At 41.8% G+C, this 27,280-nt stretch overlaps 1 protein-coding gene across 4 annotated transcripts in view; it reads left to right on the top strand.

Moving 5' to 3' along the window:
* Positions 1-27,280, top strand: part of dnah9 (dynein, axonemal, heavy chain 9) — a 120,214-nt gene that overhangs the window by 5,817 nt on the left and 87,117 nt on the right. For 3 of the 4 annotated variants that reach the window (XM_046376223.1, XM_046376224.1, XM_046376226.1), the window contains exons 7-32: positions 136-303; positions 716-832; positions 932-1,082; positions 2,526-2,640; positions 2,843-2,911; positions 6,322-6,448; positions 6,917-7,063; positions 9,038-9,146; positions 10,038-10,279; positions 10,461-10,596; positions 11,584-11,780; positions 11,890-12,152; positions 12,373-12,534; positions 13,663-13,885; positions 14,120-14,286; positions 15,887-16,030; positions 16,193-16,352; positions 17,410-17,565; positions 18,517-18,649; positions 18,778-19,055; positions 19,402-19,532; positions 19,630-19,756; positions 20,205-20,357; positions 20,816-20,941; positions 22,932-23,171; positions 23,399-23,559. In XM_046376223.1, the coding sequence (XP_046232179.1) occupies positions 136-303; positions 716-832; positions 932-1,082; positions 2,526-2,640; positions 2,843-2,911; positions 6,322-6,448; positions 6,917-7,063; positions 9,038-9,146; positions 10,038-10,279; positions 10,461-10,596; positions 11,584-11,780; positions 11,890-12,152; positions 12,373-12,534; positions 13,663-13,885; positions 14,120-14,286; positions 15,887-16,030; positions 16,193-16,352; positions 17,410-17,565; positions 18,517-18,649; positions 18,778-19,055; positions 19,402-19,532; positions 19,630-19,756; positions 20,205-20,357; positions 20,816-20,941; positions 22,932-23,171; positions 23,399-23,559 (4,202 nt within the window). Of the gene's footprint in view, positions 1-135; positions 304-715; positions 833-931; positions 1,083-2,525; positions 2,641-2,842; positions 2,912-6,321; positions 6,449-6,916; positions 7,064-7,140; positions 7,283-9,037; positions 9,147-10,037; positions 10,280-10,460; positions 10,597-11,583; positions 11,781-11,889; positions 12,153-12,372; positions 12,535-13,662; positions 13,886-14,119; positions 14,287-15,886; positions 16,031-16,192; positions 16,353-17,409; positions 17,566-18,516; positions 18,650-18,777; positions 19,056-19,401; positions 19,533-19,629; positions 19,757-20,204; positions 20,358-20,815; positions 20,942-22,931; positions 23,172-23,398; positions 23,560-27,280 lie in introns of those variants that run through there. The other variant, XM_046376225.1, reaches the window with a different exon arrangement.

The raw sequence follows: 27,280 nt of genomic DNA, 5'->3' as shown, positions 1-27,280 counted from the left end.
AAAAATGCCTGGATTTTGACAAGGGAGAATTGATATGTCAAAGATGTTAAACTTGCTTTGTGAAAATCTGACATTTCTGTGCAATGATCCCCCAGTTTAGCTTTTCCTCCATTTTTTATTTCCTTTTCCATGTAGGACATCCTTTCGACAGCCGTGGACCTGCTGAAGCTTGAGAAATTGGAGATTGGAGGCATCCGAGGACGAGCCCTGAGCCAGCAGGTCCAGCTGCTCCACCAAGAGTTTGCGGACACGTACAAATTCTTCACAGAGAAGCCTTATGACTGCTTAGACCTCAGCAACAGGGTATGGAGGATTAGGACCCCAGGGTGCATGAAGGTTATGTTCACTTCCCTAATGCGTAAAATGGACTGTAACTTTGTTCTGCTACAAATTCCGTGTAATTTTCACCCCTGAACACTTCTCAGGACAAGTTGGCAAACACCACCACAGTCTGGTCACTCCAGCGTTTGTGGAGCAAATTGTTTTTCTGGCCAAATAGACTTTTTTTCAGTGCCATCTAGTCGCTTAACCAAGATGTTCCCGAGTTATAGCAAGAAAAGCAATTTACTTTGCTTGTAAAACCCAGTCAGTACTCCCTGCTGGATGGCTTTGAGTCAGTGAAATGTGAAAAGGAATATGCTGTGCTGGCTCTGCATTAGCTCGCACTGCTGTGTGGTGTTTTGACTGTCGTCTAGCTGAGCTATCTGCCCTGCAGGAGTATGAAGACGATGTGAGGGAGTTCAAACTTAAGGTGGATGACACAGACCGACGACTAGGAGCTGTCTTCTGTCAGGCCTTTGAGGACGCCTCCGGACTGGAGCACGCCTTCAAGGTCTGAGAACTTAATCTCTCTCTGTTTCTGTCTCTCTCCCACACACACACACATACACGCACATTCACACAGGTTTATTGATTGCCCTTTCTCTTACAGGTTCTGGATATGTTTGGCAGCTTGCTGGAGCGCCCCTTAGTGGCCGCAGATGCTCTGGACAAGTACCCTGTCCTTGTCGCCATGTTTGACAAAGAGCTGGACTGCTGTAAACTCCTTTATAGTAAACACATCCAAGCTACAGCTGAGTTGGGTGAGAATTGCAACGTTGCCTGCATTTCACACAATACTTCAATTTAGTCACTTCACAGAGAGTCATATGAGTGAAAAAAGTTTCTGCACGGTGCAAATGTACACATTCCACTAGAGTGTGATGAGAAGGTCCCACAGGCTTGGTTTAGCCTTGAGTCAGCCTTCAGATTGCTAAGGTTGGGTATGAAGATGAGAATGTTTAGGTTAAGATTAGAGATGAGAGATTCAGATTATATTAAAAAAAACTTCTACATCAACATGCGTTTGCAGAAACAGTTTCCTCGCCCAGTCCACACACATAAAAGGGACTAGGGACTGTTGTTTGTAAAACCATGCCCACTTACTGTACGGTGCACAGCGTATGGAGGGTTTGATTCCCGTGGATGAAATTTTGTGCTTTATTGCATAATCCCCTCAAAAATTCCCAAAGTGTTACGAACTTTACGCTAACATGGTCGATGGCTGAAGGTCCGAAATCTTTATTTACTCATTAAGTAGACTACTGAGTGCATTTATGAACAAAGGAGTGATCCAGGATGCAGCCACAGACAAAACTGTTCACAGTGAGATATGTTGCTGTCAGATTTTTTAATGCAATTTTGCCTTTCACCTTGATTATATTGAGTTGGAGGCATAAATCTCAGCGACAAATATCTCAAAACTCTGATAAAATCAAAACCGTCTTGTACCACATTGTGGCTCGCATTGCGTGCCATTTCTCATCTAACTGCTGCGTCTCTGCTGCGACTCTGCATTGGTTGTTGTCGAGATCGAAGTTGGGATGCTCTTCAATTTAAAAGCTCTTAATTAAAATAGAAAGCGGTATCAAGAGACATCTTTGAAATTTCCCTCACATTTTTAGTCACTGAAAACCTTGACACCCACAGTCCACCCACACAGAGACACAGTGTGTTTTATGTCACCTCGTTAAACCTCTTGTCTGGATTGTGTGGGCGGGTAATTAGACTTGACTGACAGCTCCATTGCTGTCTTTTGGTTTTGCTGTGTCCATTAAGGCGGGACAACTTGTTATTGTTCACACCACAGAGCATTCATGTGCTCCTTAGGTGGTCCCATGTGCCAAGCTGAAAAGTGGTTCTTCTGACTTCAGCGTGTTCGTGTGTTTTTCATGTGGAAACATCACAGACTCTATAAAGTCAGTGCCAATAAATAATTATTCCAATTATTCTGACACCACATGAATGCACTATAGTACAGCACACCTCCACTCAACTTCAACATGAGTAGACGTCTAATCAGCAGAGGTATTGTAAGCACCTGGTGTTGAGGACGTTATAATATAATATATATATATAATATAGATAATCTAACCTATGCTCTGGTGCAGTCCCACATTGTGAATTATGTGTAAAATAATAATATGTGCAATATGGCAACCACGTATTTTAGTATCTGTGTCAGTAATGATTCCTGACATCCTCAGGTTGGACTCCAGTGAATAAGAATATGCCAGCAGTGGCTGGTGGGCTGAGATGGGCCCAGGAGCTGCAGCAGCGCATCCAGACCCCCTTCTCCAAATTCAGACACCTGTCTTACCCGTGAGTCTCCTCTTTTGTCTCCAACACAGCAGATTAAAAAAATGAATTTCGGTACGGAGCATCTCCAGTGGTCTCAGTGTGAATTAATGGCTCTGTGAGCTGTTTTAAAGACCTCATAAAAATGATGTTGTGGAATATTAGCCACTGGAAAGATATTGGATATAACCTTTGCATGGGTTGTAAAATTTCATCTTCTCTGCAGGTGCCTGGAGTCTGCAGAAGGAGCCAGGGTCATCCAGAAATATGAGGAGATGATGCAACTGCTGGACAGGTGTGTGTGGATCTTATCTCAGTGTATTACACTATATGTCATCATGCGTAGATGTATGTGTTACTGAATAAAAGAACAGGAAGGAAGATTAGACAGAATAGACAGTGAGAGAAAAGGACACCAAGGCAAATTACATTATTTCCTCCTCTAATTTCATACCAACACTGTTTTTAGACCGAACATTTGTGTTTTTGTTAGTTGAGTTTCTAACAGTTATGAAGCAGCCCCTGTGGTATAGCATGTAGACATGCAGCTCGGGACATGATTTATGTTCTCATTACTGTGGCGCTGCTCTTCACATTATTTCACAGCACTCCCATAATCCCATGTGCTGTGTCTCTGCTCACTGATGCCAAGTGAGAAATGGCCTTTTAGACCACAGCCAACATCAAAACCTGCAAGATAAAGCATCCCGTTGGGGTGGGGGTGGGGGTGGGAGTGGGGTGCTGTTCATGTGGAATCAAATTCAGTTGCGTTAGAATCAAAGAGAGAAAGACACACAGAGAGATTCCCTATACTTCTGAAGAAGTGTGCTCACGCAGAGACGGGAAAAATCCCACGTCGTGAACATGGCTGCTGTCCTCTTTTCACTTGATTTTGCGGTAGTGTAAAAGTCAAGCCTGCTAAACTGAGATTGTGTACATTTTTGAATCTGAATCGTCGTCATTTTGCATCAAAACTGCCAGCTGTTCAAATATCAGATTGGTGAATAGTGAAAAGGCAACCTGATGAACTGATCCACAAGGCCTAGCATCTGCACTGTATTGTTTTACACAAAATGTGTACAACTAACATCAATAATTTTTTCTTAAAACATCAGGGTTATCAATAATACTGGTGTATCTCGACACCCCTATTCACTATTGCTTGCAGAAAATAAGGGTGTAACACAAAAATATTGGTTTGGTACGTACCTTGATTACCACGATTCAGTATGTTATCAGTGGATTAGTAAAACAAAAGTGTTCCTCTGTCTTGAAAAAGCCTATAAATACCTCTGCAACCAGAAAAAAAATCTCTCCAAATATGAAATAAAATAATTATCTATTAAAGTGCAACGTTTAGAAAATGACCTGTACTTGAACTGCATTTGGGTTCACTTTAGCTGCCTTCAGCTTCGTATTAGTACCATAAAACCAATTGATTCAGTGTATTAGATGACAGCAACAGCAGATGTCTTAGATTAAGTCGCGGACAACTTTAGCTTCTGTTCATAGATGGCTGGTATCACTTTGCTGGCTGAAATGGGGATGAGAGGGAGCGCCGTACCAGGGCTCAGTTACTTTTAGCTAGGGTCAGATCAAGCTCGCCACAATGGCGGCAGCTTCCCCTCGCTACGCTACAAAAACTGCTCTTGAATGGAAAAAGAATTATGACAGTGTTCAAGGTGGTGATCTGACCCCTGATCTCAGTCCAGTTGGCTTTGGGTCTTGTAGGTCTAAAGGTGGGGACCTTTGCGGATTTGCACTTTGAGACATTCAAATAAAACCATGTTGGTACTCAGTTGTAGTACTCAGTGCTACAAGATTTGAAAAATGTGTGTCAGGCAAACCAGGGGGGGCGCACCTGTGATGCACAACCATTTTTACAACCATGTCATTGATCAGGTTTTGCCATCTCTGCGTGATTGGCCTCTGAAACAAGAGCTCTGCAATAAAACCTCCTCTCGTGAAGGCTCTAATGTTGAATGAACTGTTTTAGAGAGGTGTTGATTCAACTGTGTGATCATTATGCAGAGTGGAGTAGAATGTCCTTATTGTCACTGTAGAAAGCACAAAGAGTTTGAAATGCGGTCCTTAAAAGTACAATAAAGACAATGAAAACAATAAAAGATGCATTTAAAACTATGAGGCTTTAGTTTGTGGTGCTGGTGACTGCATGCGTTGTTGACTGTTAAAATAAAAACCAGTTATCTAAAAATAAGCTCAAAATCTTCAAACTGCAGAGTCATTTCAATAACTGTGGGGATAAAGATATTGATTAGGGTGCTTGTTAAACCAACTATGTGTGAATTTTTTAACTTCTTAGCATTTTCAGTATTATTCTGATAACGTAAGGTTTTGTTTGTAGACAAATTAGGCAATGCAACTGAAAATCGGTGACATCAGTGTTTTATTACTGCATTCCTGCAACATCAACTCACACAAGGCTTTTAAACATCATTTACAGGATGACAGGTGACGATAATCAATTATTCAGTCAATTACTTGTCTATCAATGTCATTTTTTAAAGCAAAAGTAAGAAAGATCTGCTTCTCAAAACTGAAGATTTGCTGCTTTTCATTGTTTTCTATGCCAGTAATTTACTTTCTGCTTTTTCTTTTTATATACCAAATAATTCAATGACAAAATGGTTGAATGACTAATCCATAATGATGACTAGCATTAGTTGCAGCCCTTTTTAGAGCTCAGATTATTGTTAGTATTAGGTTACAGTAATTATAAGTATAGTCTAGTCTAGTAGTGTAAGTATAGTTGGGATAAGTCCTTACATGTGTGGTGTGGGTGTGTTTGTGCAGGACACTATATGAATAAATCTTTTATGAATGAGATGCACATCACCGTGGACACACACAGATACGCTGACAAACGGCCATTCTTTATGCTTCAAATGCTTCACATCATCCCTTCATGCCCCCCCCCCCACACAGCGTAATGGAATGATGAACAACACCAGTTCCATGCCCTCAATTTACTCCCATCAGAAATTAGCCCTTGTTATACTGTAATAATCATTGTCGCTGCCTCCGATGAACGCCGCCATTATTATACATATTCCAGTCAGGAACAGGACGGGCATGCTCACTCATTACCCCCACAGACAAAATGCAGCGTGATTTATGGCCATGACCAAGGCATTTGATTGCCTCTGCGTCTGCGGTGCCACTATCAGGAAATGAAGCTCACAGCAGAAATCCAATAAGGAGCACACAGTGCGCACTGAAGTTCTCATCATAATTGTGGCTATTTACAGATTGATATAGCTGTACAGAGCCCTGACATATTCTCTGTTCCCAGCCAGATGAATCAGCATTTATCCTCATATTACCCCCCCCCCCCCACCCGACACACACACACACACACACACCCTACGACTACATCTAGCTCTCCTTCAGCACTCCCTCTCCCTCTGCCCTTATTGTCTGCTTGATATGGACAAGCAAATAACGCCTTTGTTTACAACCTCAGAGGATTGGGAAAATGGCTCAATCACATGCCTTTTAGCTGCTTGTTTTTGCTGCCTATGTTAATTTCTACAACGTGAGCCTTTTTCACGCCTGTGGCACTTATGAAATAAAACCCCACGGCCCTTTTAATGAGAATATAAAACAATGTTACACGCTGGCGGGAAAGGTACATATAGTTTGTCTGTGATTATAACTTTTGTTTGATTGTGTTTGGTATTTCAGATACTCCACCAGGCTGTATGAGACATGGACAGAGACCGTGGGCGAGAGTTCTCAGTACAACCTCGGCCTGCCATTAATCAGCAGGGACCCGGTCACTCGGCTGATCTCAGTTAACTTCAACCCACAGGTTTTTACCCTGAGCCCACATGCTAGAGATTTAATCTGAAACAGGACGTTAGATGCGTTGCTGCCTGTAATACTTTCAGTACCTGTGGACAGGATCTAAGTGATTTATTGGTTTGGTGATATATTGTCATGCACTGACTGTCTATATGAGAGTATAAAGAAATGAAGTCGTATTTCCTCTTTCCTCATACATCATTTAAACTCGTCGGATTATTTAAAATCAGTCAATCTATATGTCATTAATCTGAGTTTTAGTGAAAAGTTTTCAATCATTTAACACCAAAACTCTAAACTGAATGTTCATGTATAAAATCTGCTTTCAATTGTGAAATTGGGCTTAAGAGTAAAGATGCTTACCATTGGCAAACACTACAGGCAGCCTGGTCTGATAAAATTGAAACTCTAGTTTTGTGGTCTGGCTGTAAATTACTTTTCTGTCTTCTATTGTCCCTTTCCCCGTTCTTCCTAGCTGGCGTCGGTGCTGAGGGAAGTGAAGTACTTGGAGGCCAGACAGACTGAGGCCATACCTGAAACTGCAGTACAGATCTACACCACCAGGGGGCAGCTGTGGCAGTATGTGGCCAACCTGGAGCTTACTGTGGGCAGATACAATAAGGTCGGTTTAGATTAGGCTAAAATCAGTGAAGGTGGACTTTCATGGGCTAATTACACTACTGTTTAGTGTCACAGCCTTTGGTTTTAAAGTGGCAATCCTGAGGGACCGCAAATCAGGTCAAGTTACATGGGTAACAGCGCTACCACTTATGGTAGCTAGCTAATCTGCGTGCATATTTGCTGCTAGCCTGCACCAGAAGTGGGAACGCAACACTTTGAGGTGACTGATGCCTGATGCTTGTGGTCACTTTGTGTACTCGTATATCTTTACAATATGCTATACAGCATAGCATTGGAAGAATATAAGAGGCTTTCTTATACAGCAGCAAAGGTTTAGAGCGATAAATCTAGCATTTGCTGATTGGATTATTCTCTCCTATACAGCTATGAAATCCGCTGGTCAAGTTACTGTGTTTATACACATTAATGTAGTCTTTCATCGTAAGCTAGTTGTAAGCTAGTTTTAAGCTAGCTGTAAGATGGTGATAAGGTGGCTGACACAGTAACTATGGACGTGTGTTTCCAGCTTTGAGAAGTGTGTTGTAGGCTGTGCGAACTAATCAGGAATTTATTTTTTATTTATTTTTAATTAGATGTCAAGGGAACAAGAATAGATAAAAAAAAAAAAATCCAGACCTCAATATATGGACCACAATGGCTGTACATGTTACATTTTTTATTTAATGTTTAACTGGTAACATTTTTTGTAGGAAGCAGTTAAGAAACAGTTTGTTCTCCTTTAACGGTGATGTCACTGAGTTTTGGTCTAATCATTTTCTGATATTTCTGCGTTCACACATCCTGAGTAGAGCTGGTGAAAGTGTTTTGCTGGGTGCCTTTCTTCAAATAAATTAGGCTAGCAAGGCTGCTGAAAATCACCTTAAGAACAGCTTCAGCTGTCTGTCACAAGATCCTTTCTCAATGTGTGGTAAGGCCATAGCAACATTAGTCACTCTAACGAAGTATCGGCTAGACTGCCAAGGAATAGAGACATTTGTGGTCTCCAGAGGATGAAAACTAATTATTTTGAGGATAGCCTGATTATCCTCAAAAGGCAGCCAGAAGGTCACAATTTCAATTTGTCCTACATTTTGGTTCTTGAAAAAATATTGTAAAAGTCAGGTTTGGTTTTTAACTCCCTAATGATTTTGTTTCTCTGGCCTTTAGTGCCAACATGTGGTTATATCGCAATCTTTTTATTGCTAAGATTTCTTCTACTTTTTATATCTAACGTTGTTTATTTTTCAATCCATCTGTGAGTTTGGTTTCCTGGTGTTTAAAGAGCATTACAGCCTTGTGGGGATGCTGTAATTTCTGTAAATGTTTTTTCTTTGGTCTGATATTATATCAGAAATGTCAAAATGGCTTGGATCAGCAGCATTCTACTCACTGATTGCCTTATGCAGAAAGCTAATAAGCAGACATATTAGAATTTTATTCTCAAATTATGCTAATGAGGATTTGCATTGTGTGTGTATTTACTTAATGAAATGTAATGCATGAAATATGCTTATCTTTGTCGCAGATACTATCACACACTTAGTTTTATTGTTGGCCTTAATGGGAAGTGGGCATGGGGGCAAAATGGCAATTTTAATAATGTAGTATAAAACAATAAAGGAGTCATCGCTGATGTAATTAACTCAGTCTCGCCGAGGACGACTCCCACAATGCTCAGCCACACGTATCGCAGCTCCCTAAATGAGATGATTACATATTAAAAATACAGCTTCAGGTAGTCAAAAGTTCAAGTCCAATTAAGTCACACAACATGGAACGATCCAGAAAGAGTGACTCTAATGAGGATGACATCCTGTCTTGATGCTCTGGGCCTCTGTGTGGCCTCTGGAAGGGCACACAGAAGTTATATTAGAGTTATATTTCCAAACACGCTGAATGGGAGCTGAAAATCACATCGCATCCTTCTCTCTTTCTCTCTGTCTCTCTGTCTCTCCGTCCTGCTGTCTGGCTGCAGGTGATGCACTCGGTGCTCGACGTGGAGCAGCCGCTGGTTCAGGGCCAGCTCGGGGACATCGACGCTCGGCTCAAAAAGGCAGAAGATAGCCTGAACTGGAACAGCCAAGGTCAGGACTCTAACTGAGTAACTAACTACCAGGTATAGCTTTTGACACCTTTAAGTGCCTGCTTACCTGCTGTTAAAGGGATTATTGACCCAAGTAAACACACAGAAAGAAGACTGACAATAATCTTCTCATCTCATTCTCTGGAATAAGTGAATAAAGGTATAAGATGTGAATAACAATATGTAACAGTCAAGCAGATATTTATATATGATATATATGATACAGGTAGGAGTGTTCCTCCCTCACTCCTCCCTGGTTATTCCTGCCATCCTTCTCAGTTGTAGGGCAGTTGTTATATGAACAAAGATGCTTTACATTTTGAAACACATGAGTGGGGAACATGTTCAGATATCGATAAGTTTTGCCTGACGCTGTGCTGACAGGCGTATTTCTGCTTTCTTCGACTCTCAGAGGAAGGTGGCAAAAATGACAGAGTGTTTGCGATACAAGCTAGTGCATCCGATGATGCAGAACATACAGTAGTTGTGCACGTCTGCTCTCTGCTTTATGTTGTGCGTGTGTGTCTGTGTGCGTGTGTGCGTGCTTACAGCTTATCAGAAGATACAGCATAGAATCCCATTCAATCCTACCGGCCTCAACAGATCCACACTGACGCCCTGCATATATGGATATCACAGAAAGACAATGCAATACAAGACACTGCAAAATATTACAAGAAACAAAAAGCTCTGTTAGTTTTGATGATCATGCAACGACAAAACGAGCAATATAATGGCCAAAAACAAATATAAATCAGAGTCACACACAAGACATTCTTCATTTTCTGGAAAGGTGTTTTAGTTACACACTTCGGCTGTAGCTTCTTTTTTTTTTTTTTCTTATAATATCTTTTTGAGCAAACACCCATCTCCATCATTCATTCCCCTGTAGATGTTTGGCAGTACATTCAGGGGGTGCGAGACTCCGTCTGTGACCTGGAGAGCCGACTTCAGAGGACCAAGGACAACGTGGAGGAAATCCAGAGCTGCATGAAGTCCTGGGCCAGCCCGATGTTTGACAGGAAGGATGGCAAAAAAGATGCACTGCTGAGCCTGGAGGACAGGGCTGAGAGGCTGGACAGGTTTTACAGCCTGATACGGTCCTCGGGAGAAAAGATCCATTTCCTGCTTAAGGTGGCTGACAAAAGACTTCCTGATTGTCTGACGTGTTAAATTATCTTGAGGTTTCACTCACATTTCATCACTCTACAAGGTTATTATGAAGTCAGCAGTTAATGATCTTCTTTGAAATTTTTGCAGCAATTGTCAAATGTGGCATGGATGATTCAGCGTGTCAACTTTTGTCCTTTCTTAGAGCAACGTGGAGCTGTTCAGAGGCGAGCCGACTTCTGAGGAGTGGAAGGCCTACGTGGATTACGTCGACGACATGGTCATCGATGGATTCTTCAACAGCATCGAATGCTCACTCAGGTTCTTCCTGGATAACACTGGTGACTACAAATGGATTCTCTAAAAGAAAGCACTTTCCATTAGCAGTGCTGTAGTGATAGTGGTGTTACTACTGTTGTCTCAAAGCCAGAATGTTGCTGCCAGACCTGACCATAATATCCAAATAAGTGCACCCTGCTACACTGTTTCTACTGTACACCAAAAACATCATCCTCCAGCCAGCACTGACTTGGACAGCTTCTTAACAACACATCCTCAGGGGTTTTAATGTCAATTGGGTCTCCGCCTGCATTGGCTGTAGACGTGAATTCAGTCTGGACTTGCTTGTTGGCAGGAGTTTCGTCATCCAGTTTAGATGGACTGGGATGCGGTTCAAGATATAGTGGATTGTCGCCATGCTGCTGCTGTGTGTGTTTCCTCCTCTTCTTCTTCTTCTTCTCCTTATTCTACACATTCTTCTGCCTCTGTATTCCTCCCTCTTTTCTGTAGAGAACTGACCTGCACATATCTCAGCACAGCTGTCCCCTAATGCGGGGGACACACAGCAGTCCAAGGACACACAGGAGGCAGAAACGCCATGATATATCAGTTCTCGTGCCAGCAGTAGCCTCGCTGTTCACAGGAGATGTACCTTTCTCTTTGCCAGTCAGCTAGCTCTTTTCTAATTACGCATAGCTGATCTTAATAAAAACTTCACAGATTTATAACTTAAAGCTTTTTATATTTTCCTGGATGAGCAGGGCATCACTTCTGCTTGCAACAATGAAGTTAAACGGACCATGGTGTGATGATGTGCAGGGAAGGGCTTCTCTCCTGCTTCCGATCTATGTGTGTCTGTTCTCTCTCTTGCTCTGTGTGAGCAGTTTTAAAAAGACTGTTACAAACAACACTAAATATGGGCAGCGCTCTGGAGTAGTAGGTTGTCCGGATTGAGGAAGATATTTGCTGAAAGTTTGAAAACTAAGTATTAAATTTAATCTTTTGTACATGTATGTTTGACCGTTTCTCCTTCTTCTCTTTGATTCCAGACCAGAAAGCGTCTGTGGCCCCTCTGTTTGAGGCTCAGCTCGATCTCAAGGTTCCTGACATGGTGTTCACTCCACCTCTGGAGTTTGGGGTGGGAGACAGTTTCTTTGAGCTGGTAGAAAGCCTCATCAATGATGTGTTCAGAATCTCCTCACTGGTGCCACGCCTCGCCCAGCACAGCCCCTTCCCCCACTATCAGGTACTGACAGGCTTGATGAAGCCCCCAACATCTATAACTTGTAATTCCTTTTCATTTGCAGTAAGTGAAATCCAGATCACTCCCATGAATATGACACGTGTCCCCTCAGGCTGACATGGAGGACATGGCTGATCTGGCAGACATGCGCCATCTCCTCATGGAACGTGTGCAGGGCGTCATGGCAATGTGCTGTGAATTTCGCAACTCTCTGGAGCACTACAGCTACCTGTATGTGGATGACAGGAAGGAGTTCATGCGTCAGTTCCTGCTGTACGGTCACGTTCTCAGCAGTCAAGAGACAGAGGGTTACCATGAAGACAGTGTCTCAGAGAGCCCGCCAACCCTAGATAACTTTAGAGAGCAGGTGGACAGGTAGGTATTGGTCAAGAGGAGCATAAGCATATGTTTGTGTGTCCATAAATTTCTATCTCTGGTCACTTTTATGTTCAACTCCTGTTGTTGACTTAGGATTTAAAATCCTGTTTTTGTTTTCTGAGTGAAGTGTTTAGTTTAAAGAATAGTTAAAATAAGCAGTTGAGTTTGGTTTAGTTTGTAATTACATGATGGAAATCTGTTTGTCATCATTACGTAGGTATGAGAAGATCTACGAGGAGGTGCAGGGTCTGGAGCCGGTGCATGTGTTCCAAGGATGGATGAGGGTGGATGGCCGTAACATGAAGGGTGCCCTGCTCAACATCATCAAAAAGTGGAGCTTCATGTTCAAACAGCACCTCATCGACCATGTAACTAACAGGTGAAGTCCAGTGAGCAGCAGATCATTGTGGCAAACTTTAGATAGACATTGGTGTGTAACTTGCATGACTGATTCAGTTCACTGACTTCAAGATTCTTCTGTACTTGAGCTACTGCTAAGGCCTAGTCTCTCTAGCTTTTAAGTCATAAAGTCAGTCAATTTCAATGAAATCACAGCAGTCGGCCTCTAGTGGAGCAAACGTGCACAAACCAATTGTAATGAGTTATTTTATGGTGAACGTTGAATGATCAGACTGAGAGACTGTCAGACGAATGGCCAAGCTAACTTGGAGAGCATCTGGGGCTGACTAGCACTAGGCTGTTCTCACTGCGTTTTCCAGGCGGGTTAGTGTTTTAGCTTGTAGTTTTTCAGCTGTGAGGAGTCACCACTTGACTGAGCACTGATGGCTGCCTCTTTTGCTATGATTTGCTGATACCATTTGCTGTGCCCTTCCTTGGTGTGACTGGAACGTTACGCTACATTTTAGCATGCTGTTGTGAGTGTGCTCACACACACACACAACAGTAATAGCATACCATGGAGCAGACCTTTATGTAACTACAGTCAAGTGAGAGGTAAATTAACTGAAATGATGTTAAGTTACTCTTTACATCCTTAAGTGTATTACTGAAATCTAAATGACATGTGAAAGGCACATTTGTAGAAGGGCCGAGGTGGTCATACCATGCGTATATTAATGCCAAATCATAATATATTTATCTACATCAGTAGAGCTGATGAACCCTATTGAATGAGTTGCAAGTCTTCAATACTACAACCTGGGTTCCAAAATAGTTTGAACGCCGCTTAAAGTGTAATTAAAAACAGAACACAAAGGTGTGCAAATCCTTTTTGGAGCTGTATTCATTGGAATACAATACAACGACTATTAAATGCAGTTTTAGATATTTTAAACATTTATGGTCCCCAGGCTAAGATAACCCTGATGACATCATCAGGGGTTATTTTTTCTGACTTCTCAAAACTTCTTCGTTGCCACAGAAGTGATTACACATCTGGTTTCACAGGCTGAGTAATACTCCCTGTGACGCATAACTCAGTGTACCAATTTTACACCTCAAACGACAAATTAATGAGTGTCCCTTTGATGACAATTGCTGTTTCCAGTCTGTCAGATCTGGAGACGTTTATCAGAGTGGCTGAGGCCGGCCTGAGCCAGCAGGTGGATGAGGGTGACTATGATGGCTTGGTGGAAGTCATGGGTCACCTGCTGGCTGTTAAAGAAAGACAAAACACCACAGATGCCATGTTTGAGCCCCTGCAGCAAACCATCGCTCTGCTGAAGGTCTATGAGCAGGAGCTGCCTGACGTGGTCTATAAACAGTTAGAGGTGAGGACTGATATTCAGTCACGTCAGGTTCTTTTTACCAGCACTTATTTTTCCTTTTTGTTTCTTTCGGCTCCGACAGAGCCAATCCTCTAACTTTGTTTTTGCGTCTGCCTGTCTCTTTTCTCTTCCTCCTGGCAATTCATCATCTGTCACTCCTGCCTGCCTCACTTTTATCTCCTTCTCTTTACCTCCCTATCTCTATATCTATCTGTTTATCTATCTGTCGGTCTGCAGGATTTGCCAGAGAAGTGGAACAATGTGAGAAAGCATGCGGTGTTAATCAAACAGCAGGTGGCGCCTCTGCAGGCCATCGAGGTGGCCAGCCTGCGTCGAAAGTGTGCCTCATTTGATGTGGAGCAGCACACCTTCAGGGAACACTTTCGCAACAACGGGCCCTTCAGGTGGAACACATATCTGCTTTTTGTCTTGAAAAGGTTCTTTGGGTAGACTTTATTTTAACATCCTCTTGCATCATTTTTAACCCACAACCAACACATAAAATGTAGTGGTAGGTTTTTTTTTTAAGGTACCTGTTAACAGCGATAATTCCTTTTATGAAACATTCTAGTGATCATAGTGATCATGGAGTATACGCAGTATACTATAGCTGTAAACATAATCACTGATACATGATTACACACATGAACAGATGTGGAGTGACATTATATTATCAATGTGTATAAAAATTAAATTGGTAATTAATTGATTGGTAACTGTTTTGATTATTGCTCAAGTCATTTTTTTGTGTGAAAACACTTTATGGCTCCACTTTCTTAAGTGTGAGTTTGTTGTGTGATTGTAGCACAAAACTAATAGTATGAAGGTGGCACTCTGGGCTCTGGATTAATGTCCCAACATTTCTTGCTGTTTTCAGAATTTTTACAAACCAAACAATTAATCGATTGATGGAGATAATCATCAGTAGATAAATCCCTGATGAAAAGAATCATTAGTTGCAGTTCTATACAAAATAGTTGAAGTGACAGAATTCCATTCGATGCACTTTGTGCAATCCACTCTAGACCATAATAAACAGTTTGCTGAGGTAATGAATCAAGTGAGAAGTAGGTTCATTTTCTCATAAGCTTACAGACAATCAGACTTCTTTTTGAAACCAGTGGACTCGCCCCCTGCTGGTCATTACAAAGAATGCAGGTTTAATGCAGTCAGCCTTCACCTTTCAGACCAGGACACCATTATTCATACAGTCAGTGGTTCAGCTGTGACTTAAGGGCCTCATTAGTGGATGAAGTTTTTGCTGTTATCATCGATGTTTTATATGATTGCATCTGTAATATCATGTTGTAAGTCATTAATCTTTTGTGCTTACACCAGTTATGAATTCTTCACAGGGGAATTGCAAGTTATAGACAAGCATTAGTAAACATTTAATATGAGCTGATGTCTGTTGACAACTACATTATTTAGTGGGGGATGAAATTGTTGTTTTTATTAATTAATTGTTGATTCATAAGCAGTATTAAGAATGACTGTAAAATATTTAATTACTGTTTGGTTTGAGTGTTCCAGATTTAGCCAATGAAGGAATAACAACTGGCTGTTTAGTTTCCTTCCCTAAATTCTGAGAGTAGCTTGGAAAAGATAAGAATGTCACCTTTCCGCCTTCTCACTTGAAGTGTTATCTTGAGGCTCTCACATCCGACAAGGCTAATTGAATCTTAACGTAATGATAATTAATTCATAGGTGGAGATGCTTCGTCAAATGTCTAATTGTCAGATTAGTTATGTATGTAATTGGTCTCTTAATAACCTGGTGATTATTTTCCCATTAATGTCATGGAAGTCGTTGTTAATTGTCACAGTGTGCATTTAGCGCTGGAGACTCTGGTGTGGTTACACTGCAGCCAAGTCAGGTTTGGCATAAGTGCAGCCCTTCATTACCTAAACACAGCTTGATTTATACTAGGCTTGTGCAAATGTGTTTGTGTGTGTGTGTGTGTGTTTTGATGGGTGCCTGTGTGGGCTCATGCATTCAACCAGGTTTGACAGCGAAAGCCCCTACCAGATGCTGGACTCATTCCACCGGCAGATCCAGGAGCGGGAGGCAGTAATGGCCTCTCTGGTGGAGTCTGCCAGCCTGTTTGAGGTCACCGTGTCTGAGTACAAACAGCTCCGACAATGCAGGTAAAACTCAATGCTGGAAAGGGGAAATACCACAAGCCTGTGCCAGATTTGAAACTAATGAGCCATTATAGCAGAGATTCTCTTTTACATTCACAGTATCTGAAGAGTTCCACTTTTTATTCTGGTGTAATTCACTTTGTCCACTCTTCCTTCGTCCCTGAGGCGTGAGGTGGGCCTGCTGAAGGAGCTGTGGGACATGATCTCCATCGTGGAATCCAGCATGGCGGCGTGGAAGACAACTCCCTGGACAGAAATCCATGTGGAGGACATGGAGCTGGAGTGCAAACGGTTCTCTAAAGATATACGAGGGCTGGATAAAGAGGTGAGGATGTGTAATGTATCTCGGGTTAAAAGGTGTGGGAGGCTGAAAAAAGGTGCATAGGAAAAAATTTATCTTGAAACAAGATGAATAAATAGTTTCCAATGGCAACTGACCATTCACTAAAGTCCTCCTCTGAACATTGATTATCCCTTAATAATCCCATAGTAAATGTAACCAGGCACAGCAGCCCTGCCATACTTTGGATTTTGCTTATGTTTAAAAGATGTGCATTATCTCTCTTTTGCACGAGAAATCTGAATTTAAGAAGTTAAAAAGGTGGTGTCTTTTTTTGGCCTTTTCAAAACCAAAAAACACAAGTGAAAACTTGTGATTAAATAGTGTGTTTGTCTGTGTTTGCGCTTTCATAACCTGTAACTATTAGCACATGTGGCTAGCTTACCTCTACAGTAGTAATGGATCATTACTTCCAAGGCAAAAGAGCATATCATTAACTAACTACATTAGTTTGTGGGGTAACATGTTACCTAAGAAAAGCCACATACATGATAAAAACTGGCGTAGAAGCCGGTCTTGGATGGAGTTTTAAGCTAATGATAGTGGTTTGTCCTGCTCTCTTTTGTGTTTGGTGAAGTTTGCATTCTTGAAAAACAGCCGTAGCCATTAATTATCTATTTTTAAATATTTCAAATATAAGTAAATATTTTCTAACATGTAAGCTGGTGGCATGAAAAAATCTGAAGACAATGTTCACAACCAACTCATGGCGCTAACACTGACATATTTAGCTAGCTAGCTGTATAGCTGATAAACTGCTTTTGTCCACTCTCCTAAGATCAAGGGTCTACCACAGGACTCCCACTGACCCCTAAAGTGAAGGGGCAGGGCTTAGCCAAGAGTCATTTGGAAGTTAACGTTAAGTGATCATTGCTCAGAGGCAAGGAAACAGTTTGTTAGGGAAAGGAGAGAGCTTGTAGATACATGAATGTTAACTTCACTGGAATAAATAAAACTAAAATGAAATCCTGAGCTGCAGCTGAAAGCTATCTCGTCCTCTTCAAAAGCTCTTGTGTTGATTCTTGGCCTTTGTCTCTGATAGGTTCGAGCGTGGGAGGCCTTCACAGGTTTGGACAGCAGGGTAAAAAATCTCCTCATCTCCCTGCGGGCTGTGGCCGAGCTCCAAAACCCGGCCATACGAGCCAGACACTGGCACCAGCTAATGGCTGCTACTGGAGTCCGCTTCATCATGGACCAGGTTTCCTATTTATTCTTGGGCTAAAGATGATGTAGTTCTGTTCATGGGTTGGGGTAAATAGTTCCATATTATGGTTTGAATTTACAAGCTGTACATTTGCTGAAACCTTTATTTTTATTAAGCAGTGGTGTTAAGAATTTAACTTGAAGACGGGATACGCACAAGGCTGTTTTCTGCATCCTCACTGGGCCTCTTTGTACTTTTTGTTCTATTTATTTATTTACTTTTTTTTTTTTGAAACAGCTGTTTACTCTGTACAAAATGTATTCCAGGAATGAAGAAACTAAACTGGTCTTGTGAAACTAGTGGTAATAATTTACTCACAACTTCACTTCACGTTTAGATGGTTGCAGATACTCCGCAGTAGGGAGCTGTTTTAGTCACCTGCAAACATGTGCCACCTTTATAGAAGCAAATTAAAGGCAGCAGGCCTTCAGGCAAAGACGGTTAAAGCTGCCACAATGTAACCTACCTCTCCTTTGATGTTTGTCTATCAAATAAGACAACCTACAGTTCTCATCTTTATATTCTTAAAATGAAATTGAAAACATTTTTTGATTAATTTTTATTGTCTACTGTCTTAAAATTAAAGAGATAGCATATTCCTAAAATTTCAGTCGAATAGCCTGTCATGCATTGTACCTGGATTATTTTTATTAGTTCAGGCAGTCCACTGAGAGGGTAATCTTTTGATTCATGTTCACAGCACTTTTTGTGGCACTAGCTTGGGCTTGAACAGTGAATTGTTTCACATCATGCTGGTAGGTAGCGATCACTGATTGTAATGGCTGGTTTCACGTCCTTCGCATAAATGATGCTGTGGGTCCTGTTAAACTGAAACGAGCAATCACAGCAAGTGCTCAGCACTAATATGTTACTAATATTATCAGGTTATATAATGCAGGCTATATCAATTGTGGGTTAAGTTCTAATGGGCTTTTCTCTGAGCAGGAAACCACTCTGGCTGACCTGCTGCAGCTGAACCTACACTGCTTTGAAGAGGAGGTGAGAGGGATTGTGGACAAGGCTGTTAAAGAGATGGGAATGGAGAAAGTCCTCTCTGAACTCAACTCCACATGGTCAGGTACAGGAAGGGGACTCTGCTTTAGTCAGTGCCAGCGTTCTGTTTTGCTTTCGGCTTGAGTTTTTTTTTTTTTCATCCTGCCATCCAGAGTTTGTGACCTATTGATGGTGTGTATTGATCCCATCCAGGTATGCAGTTCCAGTATGAGCCCCACCACCGGACCCAGGTGCCTCTGCTGCGCACTGACGAGGAGCTGATCGAGACGCTGGAAGACAACCAGGTGCAGCTGCAGAACCTGATGTCGTCTAAGTACATTGCCCACTTCCTAGATGAAGTGTCGTCCTGGCAGAGCAAGCTGTCCGTGGCCGACTCTGTCATCTCCATCTGGTTCGAGGTGCAGCGGACGTGGACTCACCTGGAAAGCATCTTCATTGGCTCGGAAGACATCCGCTCACAGATGCCTGAGGTGACACCCCGAATAGATAGAATCACATACATGCACACACACACATCTAATTATAGCTCTACAGGTATACATCACAGACATTCTCATATGCATGCGGGCCTTAACCTGCACCCTTGTCATTGCCGTATGAGCTCAGATGGCATGACTGTAATAGCTGTTAATTAAGAATGCATTAATTGGCTCATACTCCTAGTTTAGGAGCTAAGATTACACGACTTTTTAATTGCTCCCTTGATGTTCGGGCTGTGTTTAAACCCAGATGTTTGCTATTAAACCTCTGATTCTCCCCTCTTCCCTTTGGGAACCTAAATCCCTTGGCTGGTCCCCCTCATGAAATCCTCCGCAGGACTCCAGGCGCTTCGAAGGGATTGATGCCGATTTCAAAGAGCTGGCAAACTCTGTGCATCAAACGCCAAACGTAGTGGAGGCCACCAATAAACCAGGTCTGTTTGGTAAACTGGAGGACATCCAGAGCAGGTGAGATTTCTCTCTGTTAATGGAGGGCACCCTCATACAGGGTTTCTACTTATTCCACATGGACACATGCACACATTGACTGTGTATTTCTCTACAGGCTGTCTCTATGTGAAAAAGCTCTGACAGAATACCTGGACACCAAACGCCTGGCTTTCCCGAGATTTTACTTCATCTCTTCTGCTGATCTGCTGGACATTCTGTCTAATGGGACCAACCCACATCAGGTGGCTCTCCTAATTTTTACCTGAGGGCTAGCAGGCTGTTTTGAGCAGCACTTCCTACTAGTTACCTTTTGAGAGTTTTCTAGAACCATGTATGATTGCACTAGCTCCTTTGCTGAGTGCAGTTGACTTCTGTAGTACCCAAAGTGTCCACACAGAGGCAATGTCCCTTACAGTTTTATAGCCTGTTCCAGCCTTCATGATCAGGACATTGTCTTATGCATCTCCACCTTGAAGAAGTAAATCTTGGTTAAGCACAACTTGCCACTAAATCTCTCTAAGAAGAAGTTAGTAGGCACGCCGCAGAACATGGGTCCTGCCTTTCGATAAACGATTTCGAAAAACAGTAATGAAACGTTATTTATTTGCACGGCGGCAAAGAAAATACCAGTGGCAGCGTGAGCTGAGTGTAAACTGAGAGTGGGCTGTATGTGTCTGTTTGTTTGCACAGGTCCAGAAGCATCTGTCTAAGCTGTTTGACAACATGGCTAAGATGCGATTTGAAGCAGATGGAGAGGGGAATCCTTCTAAGACTGGTCTGGGCATGTACAGCAAAGAGGAGGAGTATGTCCCGTTTAATCAGTCCTGTGACTGCACTGGACAGGTAAAATACGCCCCGTAATCTTTTATTTATGTCTCTAAAATTGTGCTATCATAACTTCAGTGACTAAATGCTTAAAAAACGTTTATTATCTTTGCTAGACTTACTGCTGACAGCATCACTATAGATTTGATAGAAGGATGAATTCACCTACCTGCCCTTTTCTGCGGTGGAAGAAAATATATATCAAATGAAGATATCACAGTCATACAATAAAGGAGACAAATGAAATTGAGTCTGTCTTTGCCCCTTGGGTTTTGCATATCAAAGCCTATAAATCCATTAATTTTCCATTACGTCCCATAGTATTTGCCTCCACTTCCACCCTAATGCTTATTAATGACCTCATTAGGGTCCATTGATAAGAGAGCCCGTCGGTGCTCATGTGACACAGGTTGCAATGTTTTTCTACATTTGTATTCATGAATCTGTCTTTGGTTTTTGTGGGGGTTTTGTGTAAGGTGGAGATGTGGCTGAACCGGGTTCTGGACTCCATGCGCTCCACGGTTCGGCATGAGATGACCGAGGCCGTCATGGCCTATGAGGACAAACCCAGAGAGCAGTGGTTGTTTGACTACCCAGCTCAGGTACACAGACTCAGCGAGGGATGCATGTTTATCTAACAACACTCACTTTTGGGATTTTTCACATTAGTGGCCTGATCCAAGATCAGATAGACTGTTGCAATAATCAAGATATTTCAGTCCAGTGCACACACTCACTGATGCTTTACTGATACACAGTTTGCAGTCACACTCATAGGTATGTAGAGCAGAAACAGCAAGAAGTAGTGTGTTAGGACGATCCATATTTAAAATTATTTATTTAAATTATTATTCTTACCTGTAAGAAAGGTTGCTGCTGAGGACCAGGTTTGCAAAGAACACGGTGCAAATATATGTATGCATTCTGTGTGCATTCAGTGCCTGAGTTCCTAATGCAGCAGCTCATTACACAGCCAGCTCCTAGACTGATCCTGATACTGCCCTCCAGACGCACTCTGCCGGTGAAGGAGAGCTCATAGGATTAGATCAGTGGTGAGATCTCCTAAGCTTTGAATAATAACGCAGTGATCTTAACTACAAATATTTACTTTGGCCAACACCTGAGAATAACTGCTACTGTTATTCAAAATAATACTAATCGGATTATGATATAATCCTTAGCATATATGCAATCATCAATACATTAGGAGGCAGTGAAGACTTTCGTGGTAAACAAAAGGGAGACGAAGTATAAGACTAATCAAAGAACCACAAAATATGCACGAGGTACAGAGAGGGAGGAGAGAGCAGTTCAGGTGGAGGAAGCAGAGGTGGACTTGGGTATTAATATTAGTGTAAAAGTCTTACTTGATTTAAAGTAAAGATATTGTGCTCAAATAATAAATAAATAAAAGTGAACATATTTGGGTGAAAGTCTTAAAGTATGTGATGTTAAATGTGCTTAAGTATCAAAAGTACAAGTAAAACTGGAATCACACACCGTCCTAAATGTCTTAACAAAACAGAAAAATGTAATTGTAGTCTGAAGCGGTTATGCAGTTCATTGATGATCAAGTTCAAATACAAGTTAGATGAACACAAACCACAATGTTGTCCGATTTTTTTTGTATTACAGTAATCAGTAATTATTGTTTTCATTAATGATAGCTCAAGTTCTTCTTTGTAATAATTAGTGACAGTCCCTCCGACAAAAGTGATGGATCCAAATAGCGTGACCTTAGTGCATAATAAACCTCTGCTAACATGTCTCCTTCCATTATGTGCGTGATCCTCCTAAATTCTGGAGAGATAAGGGGAGAGCGGAACAGCTGACAAGAAACTGTGACTCCAGCATGCTGCGTTGGCTTGATAAACACAGCACATGTGTTTGGGGCAGAATGCCTCACATCTGCTCCTGAAAAACAGCTGCAAAAGCCTTTAAATAAATCTTGTACTGAGCGTCTTCCATTCCCTTCACAAATACTCCGATTTGTGGAAGACAGTCGGTTTTTCTGTGACTGGAGATTGAACTTTTGACTAAATATTATCTGATAATGTCCAGTGATAGGGATGTCATACTACATATTTAACACAGCCATGTTCTACAATTTTTAGGCCTTAAACTAAGAGTTTTCCTTCAATAATCTACTTATTGTTGCCGACAGAGGAGGGGAACAGAATAGGATTCTAAAAAGTGACATATGGACATCTCCCTGCCATTGTTAGTTGAAATTATGCTTGACTTTAAAAACGTGGTCTTTGATCTGTATTTCTGCACTGGTCAGCGAAAGCAGCCATGTGTGACAAATATAAACTTCATCTCAATCCAAAGCTTCCAAAGCTTTGTAAAGAGAAAACTCTGGGTTGTATGGGCAATGGGTTGCCAGCTTTATGCCTGAAACATATGGACATATACATATTCATTAGTTGGCTCAGTTCATATATTTGATTTATATTTAGATGCTTTTATTTCTGTTGGAAACAAGTTAACAACTAAAGAGAATCCGAGTAACCCCACATGCACAATCCACCCACCTGCGTTTTATCAGCTATATGTTTCAATAGAATCTGTCTCTCATTTGCTCTGATTCAGGTGGCACTTACCTGCACTCAGATCTGGTGGACGTCTGATGTGGGCATGGCGTTCGCCCGTCTGGAGGAGGGCTATGACAACGCCATGAAGGAGTACTACAGGAAGCAGGTCTCCCAGCTCAACACCCTCATCTCCATGCTGATTGGGCAGCTTACGCCGGGTGATCGGCAGAAAGTCATGACCATCTGCACCATAGATGTCCACGCCAGAGATGTGGTAGCCAAGATGATTGCTCAGAAGGTGAGGGAGAGCACGGTGGATACATCTGGCCAAGAATCCGTACTGTATAAATTTTTATGCAGAAGGTGTGATTGCTTCTGTGTTTTCTGAGAGGCTATTACCACTGAGTAATGCACTCAGAATATTCAAGCAAGGTATGTCATTACCATAATTAGAGGGAGGAAAAGCATAGATTATTCCTGGCTTTACCTCAAGCCTTGGTACTTAATCTTTTTTTTTTCGTCTAGGTGGAGAATTCTCAGGCCTTTGTGTGGCTCTCCCAGCTGAGACATCGTTGGGATGACAAGGAGAAGCATTGTTTTGCCAACATCTGTGATGCACAGTTCCTCTACTCTTACGAATACCTGGGCAACACACCTCGATTAGTCATCACTCCTCTAACAGACAGGTATGGAGTTGCCATGTCATGTTCAGGATGACAGGCAATATCACGAATTCTTACGAATGAACCCAAGACCATGTGACCTGACTGTTAGGCAAAGCTGATTCAGTTCACTTACTCGAGCTTACTAGACCATATCTTTTTCTTGCACGCCACACATGCAGTTAACGGTGATACAAGTGTCAGATTTGCTGTCGCAGTTCTCAGTATTTAGTGAATGAAAGCAAGCTTCTCATTTCTAGCTGGCAAACCTCAGTTTCACTGAAAATGTCATTGGCAGATTTTATTACCTAACAGTAACTCTAGGAGTCGTTTCAAAACGTTTCAGTGTCTCCGGCTGACTTGTTTTAAAATAAGAATCCCTGGCGAATGATGTCTTTAAATTGACTTGATGGCTATGAGCTAGACTGAGGCTAAAGCTATACGTCCCTGGCAAAAATGTATCCTCACAGATGCGTATCGAGGACACTTGTGTGTAAAACAGCAGGTAGGCTAGCTAGTACCTGAAAAATCCTTGAAAAGGGTATTTCATTCTATGTTGACCAACTTTGGCTCGTTAGGTTAAATATTTGGATTTTATGCTTTATTGTTGATATTTTTGAACGTGTTCCAACTTTAAACTCTTGGTATGTATTTCTCAATCAGAACAATGAGAACAAAATACCATAGTTTTATGACTGTCATTATTGTTAGACAACCATCACTACTATTGAAGCTCTGTCATGACTCGGGCAAAAATGTTTATGGACGACGTAATGTGAAACTTGTGAAATTTAGTGAAGTTGACATTTGGACTTTTTCAGAGCCCTCATGTTGTCCATCTTTATTTAGAGTCAGCTGGACAGCTACAGCATGTGGAAAAACCCAAAGCTTAACATCTCTGCAGTGCATAGTTGTGGATGAAAAGATGTGATTGGACAGTCACACTTTGGGAAAGGGTTAAGTGAAGTGTTAATTGGCCAAAGGCTGCTGACTGCTTCACTCTTGAAAAAGGTGAAGTACAATGAGTATTGAGCATATGCTCCTGTATAGTCCATCCATCCATCCATCCATTTTCTATACCGCTTATCCGTCAGGGTCTCGGGGGAGCTGGAGCCTATCCCAGCTGACTATGGGCGAGAGGCGGGGTTCACCCTGGACTGGTTGCCAGTCAATCGCAGGGCTGACACACAACGACAGACAGTCACACACACTCACACCCAGAGGCAATGCAGAGTGGCCAATTAACCTAATGTGCCCAGAGAAAACCCACACAGGCACAGGGAGAACAAGCAAACTCCACACAGAAGGATCCAGACTGTGACTCGAACCTGGCGACAGTGCTAACCACCGCACCACCGTGCCGCCTTCCTGTACAGTCTTTTTCAAATGTAACAGTTTACAAGAAGCCCATTCAAAGTCCATTATCATTTCACAAAATCCATTTCGGTTAATGATTTTTTTTTTCCCTGTTACTAAAAAACTGACTAGAAGAAACAAGCTTCTTATCTAATAATAACCATCTGACGCATTCTGATGATCTTCATTTGAATCATTATGTACACCCACCTCAAACGAATCCTTTCAGAACAACTCAGCTCAGGCACTTAGCCAGCAGCTTGTTTGTTCTCACATGCACATGTTTCTGCAGGGTTCCCGATAAAGTTTTCACTACGCAGAGATGAATACCTGCCTTCCAGAGCCCTTTGGCAAACTGCAGCGTTTGACTGTGTGGTTTTCCATACTGACCAGTATTCCCTTTGAAGCCTGAACAAACAGAAACAATGGGCTTTGATGGGCGGATCAGCAGCCGTGTAGCAAGACTTCACCATCTGGTGCATGGCCTCGCTGCGACTCGCTGCGACTCACACAGTTTGCCACTGGCTTTCATTTCAACAATGGACCATGGACCAAGGGGCTGGGTGTCAAATCCTTTAATCCACAACTTGAGGAAACGGCTAGAAACATATTTGCTCCATGAAACCACCAAGAAAAGAATACGTGTTGATGCTGCCAAGTGAAAACAGGATATCACCAAATGTCACATAGCTGCAAATAAAAGGCTTGTTTACAGTTTGACATCATGCATGTTTGAGTATATCCTGTAGGATTTTAAAGGATCAGTTCACCCAAAAAAAAACAACATTTTGACACTTACTGCTATTCAAGTGAAGTGTATAACATTTTTCACTTCATATTATTTAAATAAAGCTAATGAAAATAAATACAATAAAATAGATGAGTAATAAATTATTAAAATGTACTAAACAAACCATAAAAATTGCAGCATATGCAGGATATCAATAAATATTAATAGCACCAAATTTAACTTAAAAAGTGCTAGTAAACAGAAATGTTTTGAAGCTCTGCTTAGAAGAACTGAGAAAGCAAGCAGAACTTTATATGGATATAATTTGGGTGAACTCACCCTTTATATTTTTAAACACTAGCCTGAACCATCTAATTGTCTGGGGTACAAACCAAGAAAATCACCAAACCATTGCCATGCATGTGCAGCATGTGCAGCTGAAACTGGAATGAATACAGGACTTAAACAAGCTTGTTTACTGCAAGCTGGCTGTAGTCAGTATGGTCTGCTCACCTTCTGCAGCGGGATAATTAGGCCGAAGGAATCACATTCGCTAATCCATACAAGCAGGACCGTTATCGGCACATGGTTAGCATTCGCTCAATACTTACTGCAGAATCTCCAAAGCAGCGACGTTATGCAAAATGTCAGGAATATTTTACCCAGATCACGCACACACAAACACACACCAAAGGAATGGAGGGAGAATGAGTCATACATGAGACGTACAGACTGATGTATGTCTGTATGTCTCAGGTGTTTCTTTTAAAAAACACTGTAATAAAGCAAGTCACCTTGTCACAGCCCCCCAGTTCGGCTTCACACTCTTGTCTTCTATCTGGCTTTAGTTATTCTGTGCAGGACATCCTTATCCAGCCTCCTAGAGGACTGATTGTGAGATTTTTGGCCATATTTCAAAAGAGAGCCATAAAGCCTGTTGGCACTGGTATACGGATGATACACTGTATACAGATGGGATCATTTGTCTTCTCTGAGCTTCTGTCTGTCGTTATGCTTTCCAAGATTTACCCTTTCCATACATCATTCATTAACCAGCAGCTCATTAAAATCATTGCTGTATTGATATTCAAGGCAAACCATTGTGTTTATTACCCTGATCAATAAAGTCCTGATTGTCTCCATCAGTTCACATCCCTGATGCTGCTGGTTTTTATTGATACTAGATGGGCTGACTGTTTGTTAGTCCTGACAGGTTCTGCAGGAGAAGCAATCACTGGTGTGGCTAATCAGCCTGTGTGATAATCAAAGCACAGGAGCAGATTATATTATCATATAATGAGGTTATGTATGATGACGGCTGAGGCGACACTGAGACAGTGTCAGTTCTTGTTGCAAGGCTGTGTCAACTCAGGATTTGTTATTTGTGCTGTGTGCAGTTTTTGTAATGCTGCTGTAGAAATAAAATCTTTGTCCAAGATGCATTTATCTAAAGTTAAGCTGGATGGAGACCTTTGATTCGAGGAGAGCGTCAGAGGAGAGCATCCTTTGTGTGCGGCCTTTTAGTATTTCAGTGGTTTGAGTCCAGGAGATTGGATGTCATGTTATGCTGATCTTCCACCTGTTGAATTCCACTCTGCACTCTGCTCACCTGTTGAAACCATCTGTGTAATTTCTCTTTGAAGGTTTTGCACTCCACCT

This window comes from Scatophagus argus, chromosome 21 (genome assembly GCF_020382885.2).
Source record: "Scatophagus argus isolate fScaArg1 chromosome 21, fScaArg1.pri, whole genome shotgun sequence".
Classification (NCBI taxonomy): Eukaryota; Metazoa; Chordata; class Actinopteri; family Scatophagidae; genus Scatophagus; species Scatophagus argus.
This window is presented reverse-complemented; position numbering and strand designations above follow the sequence as displayed.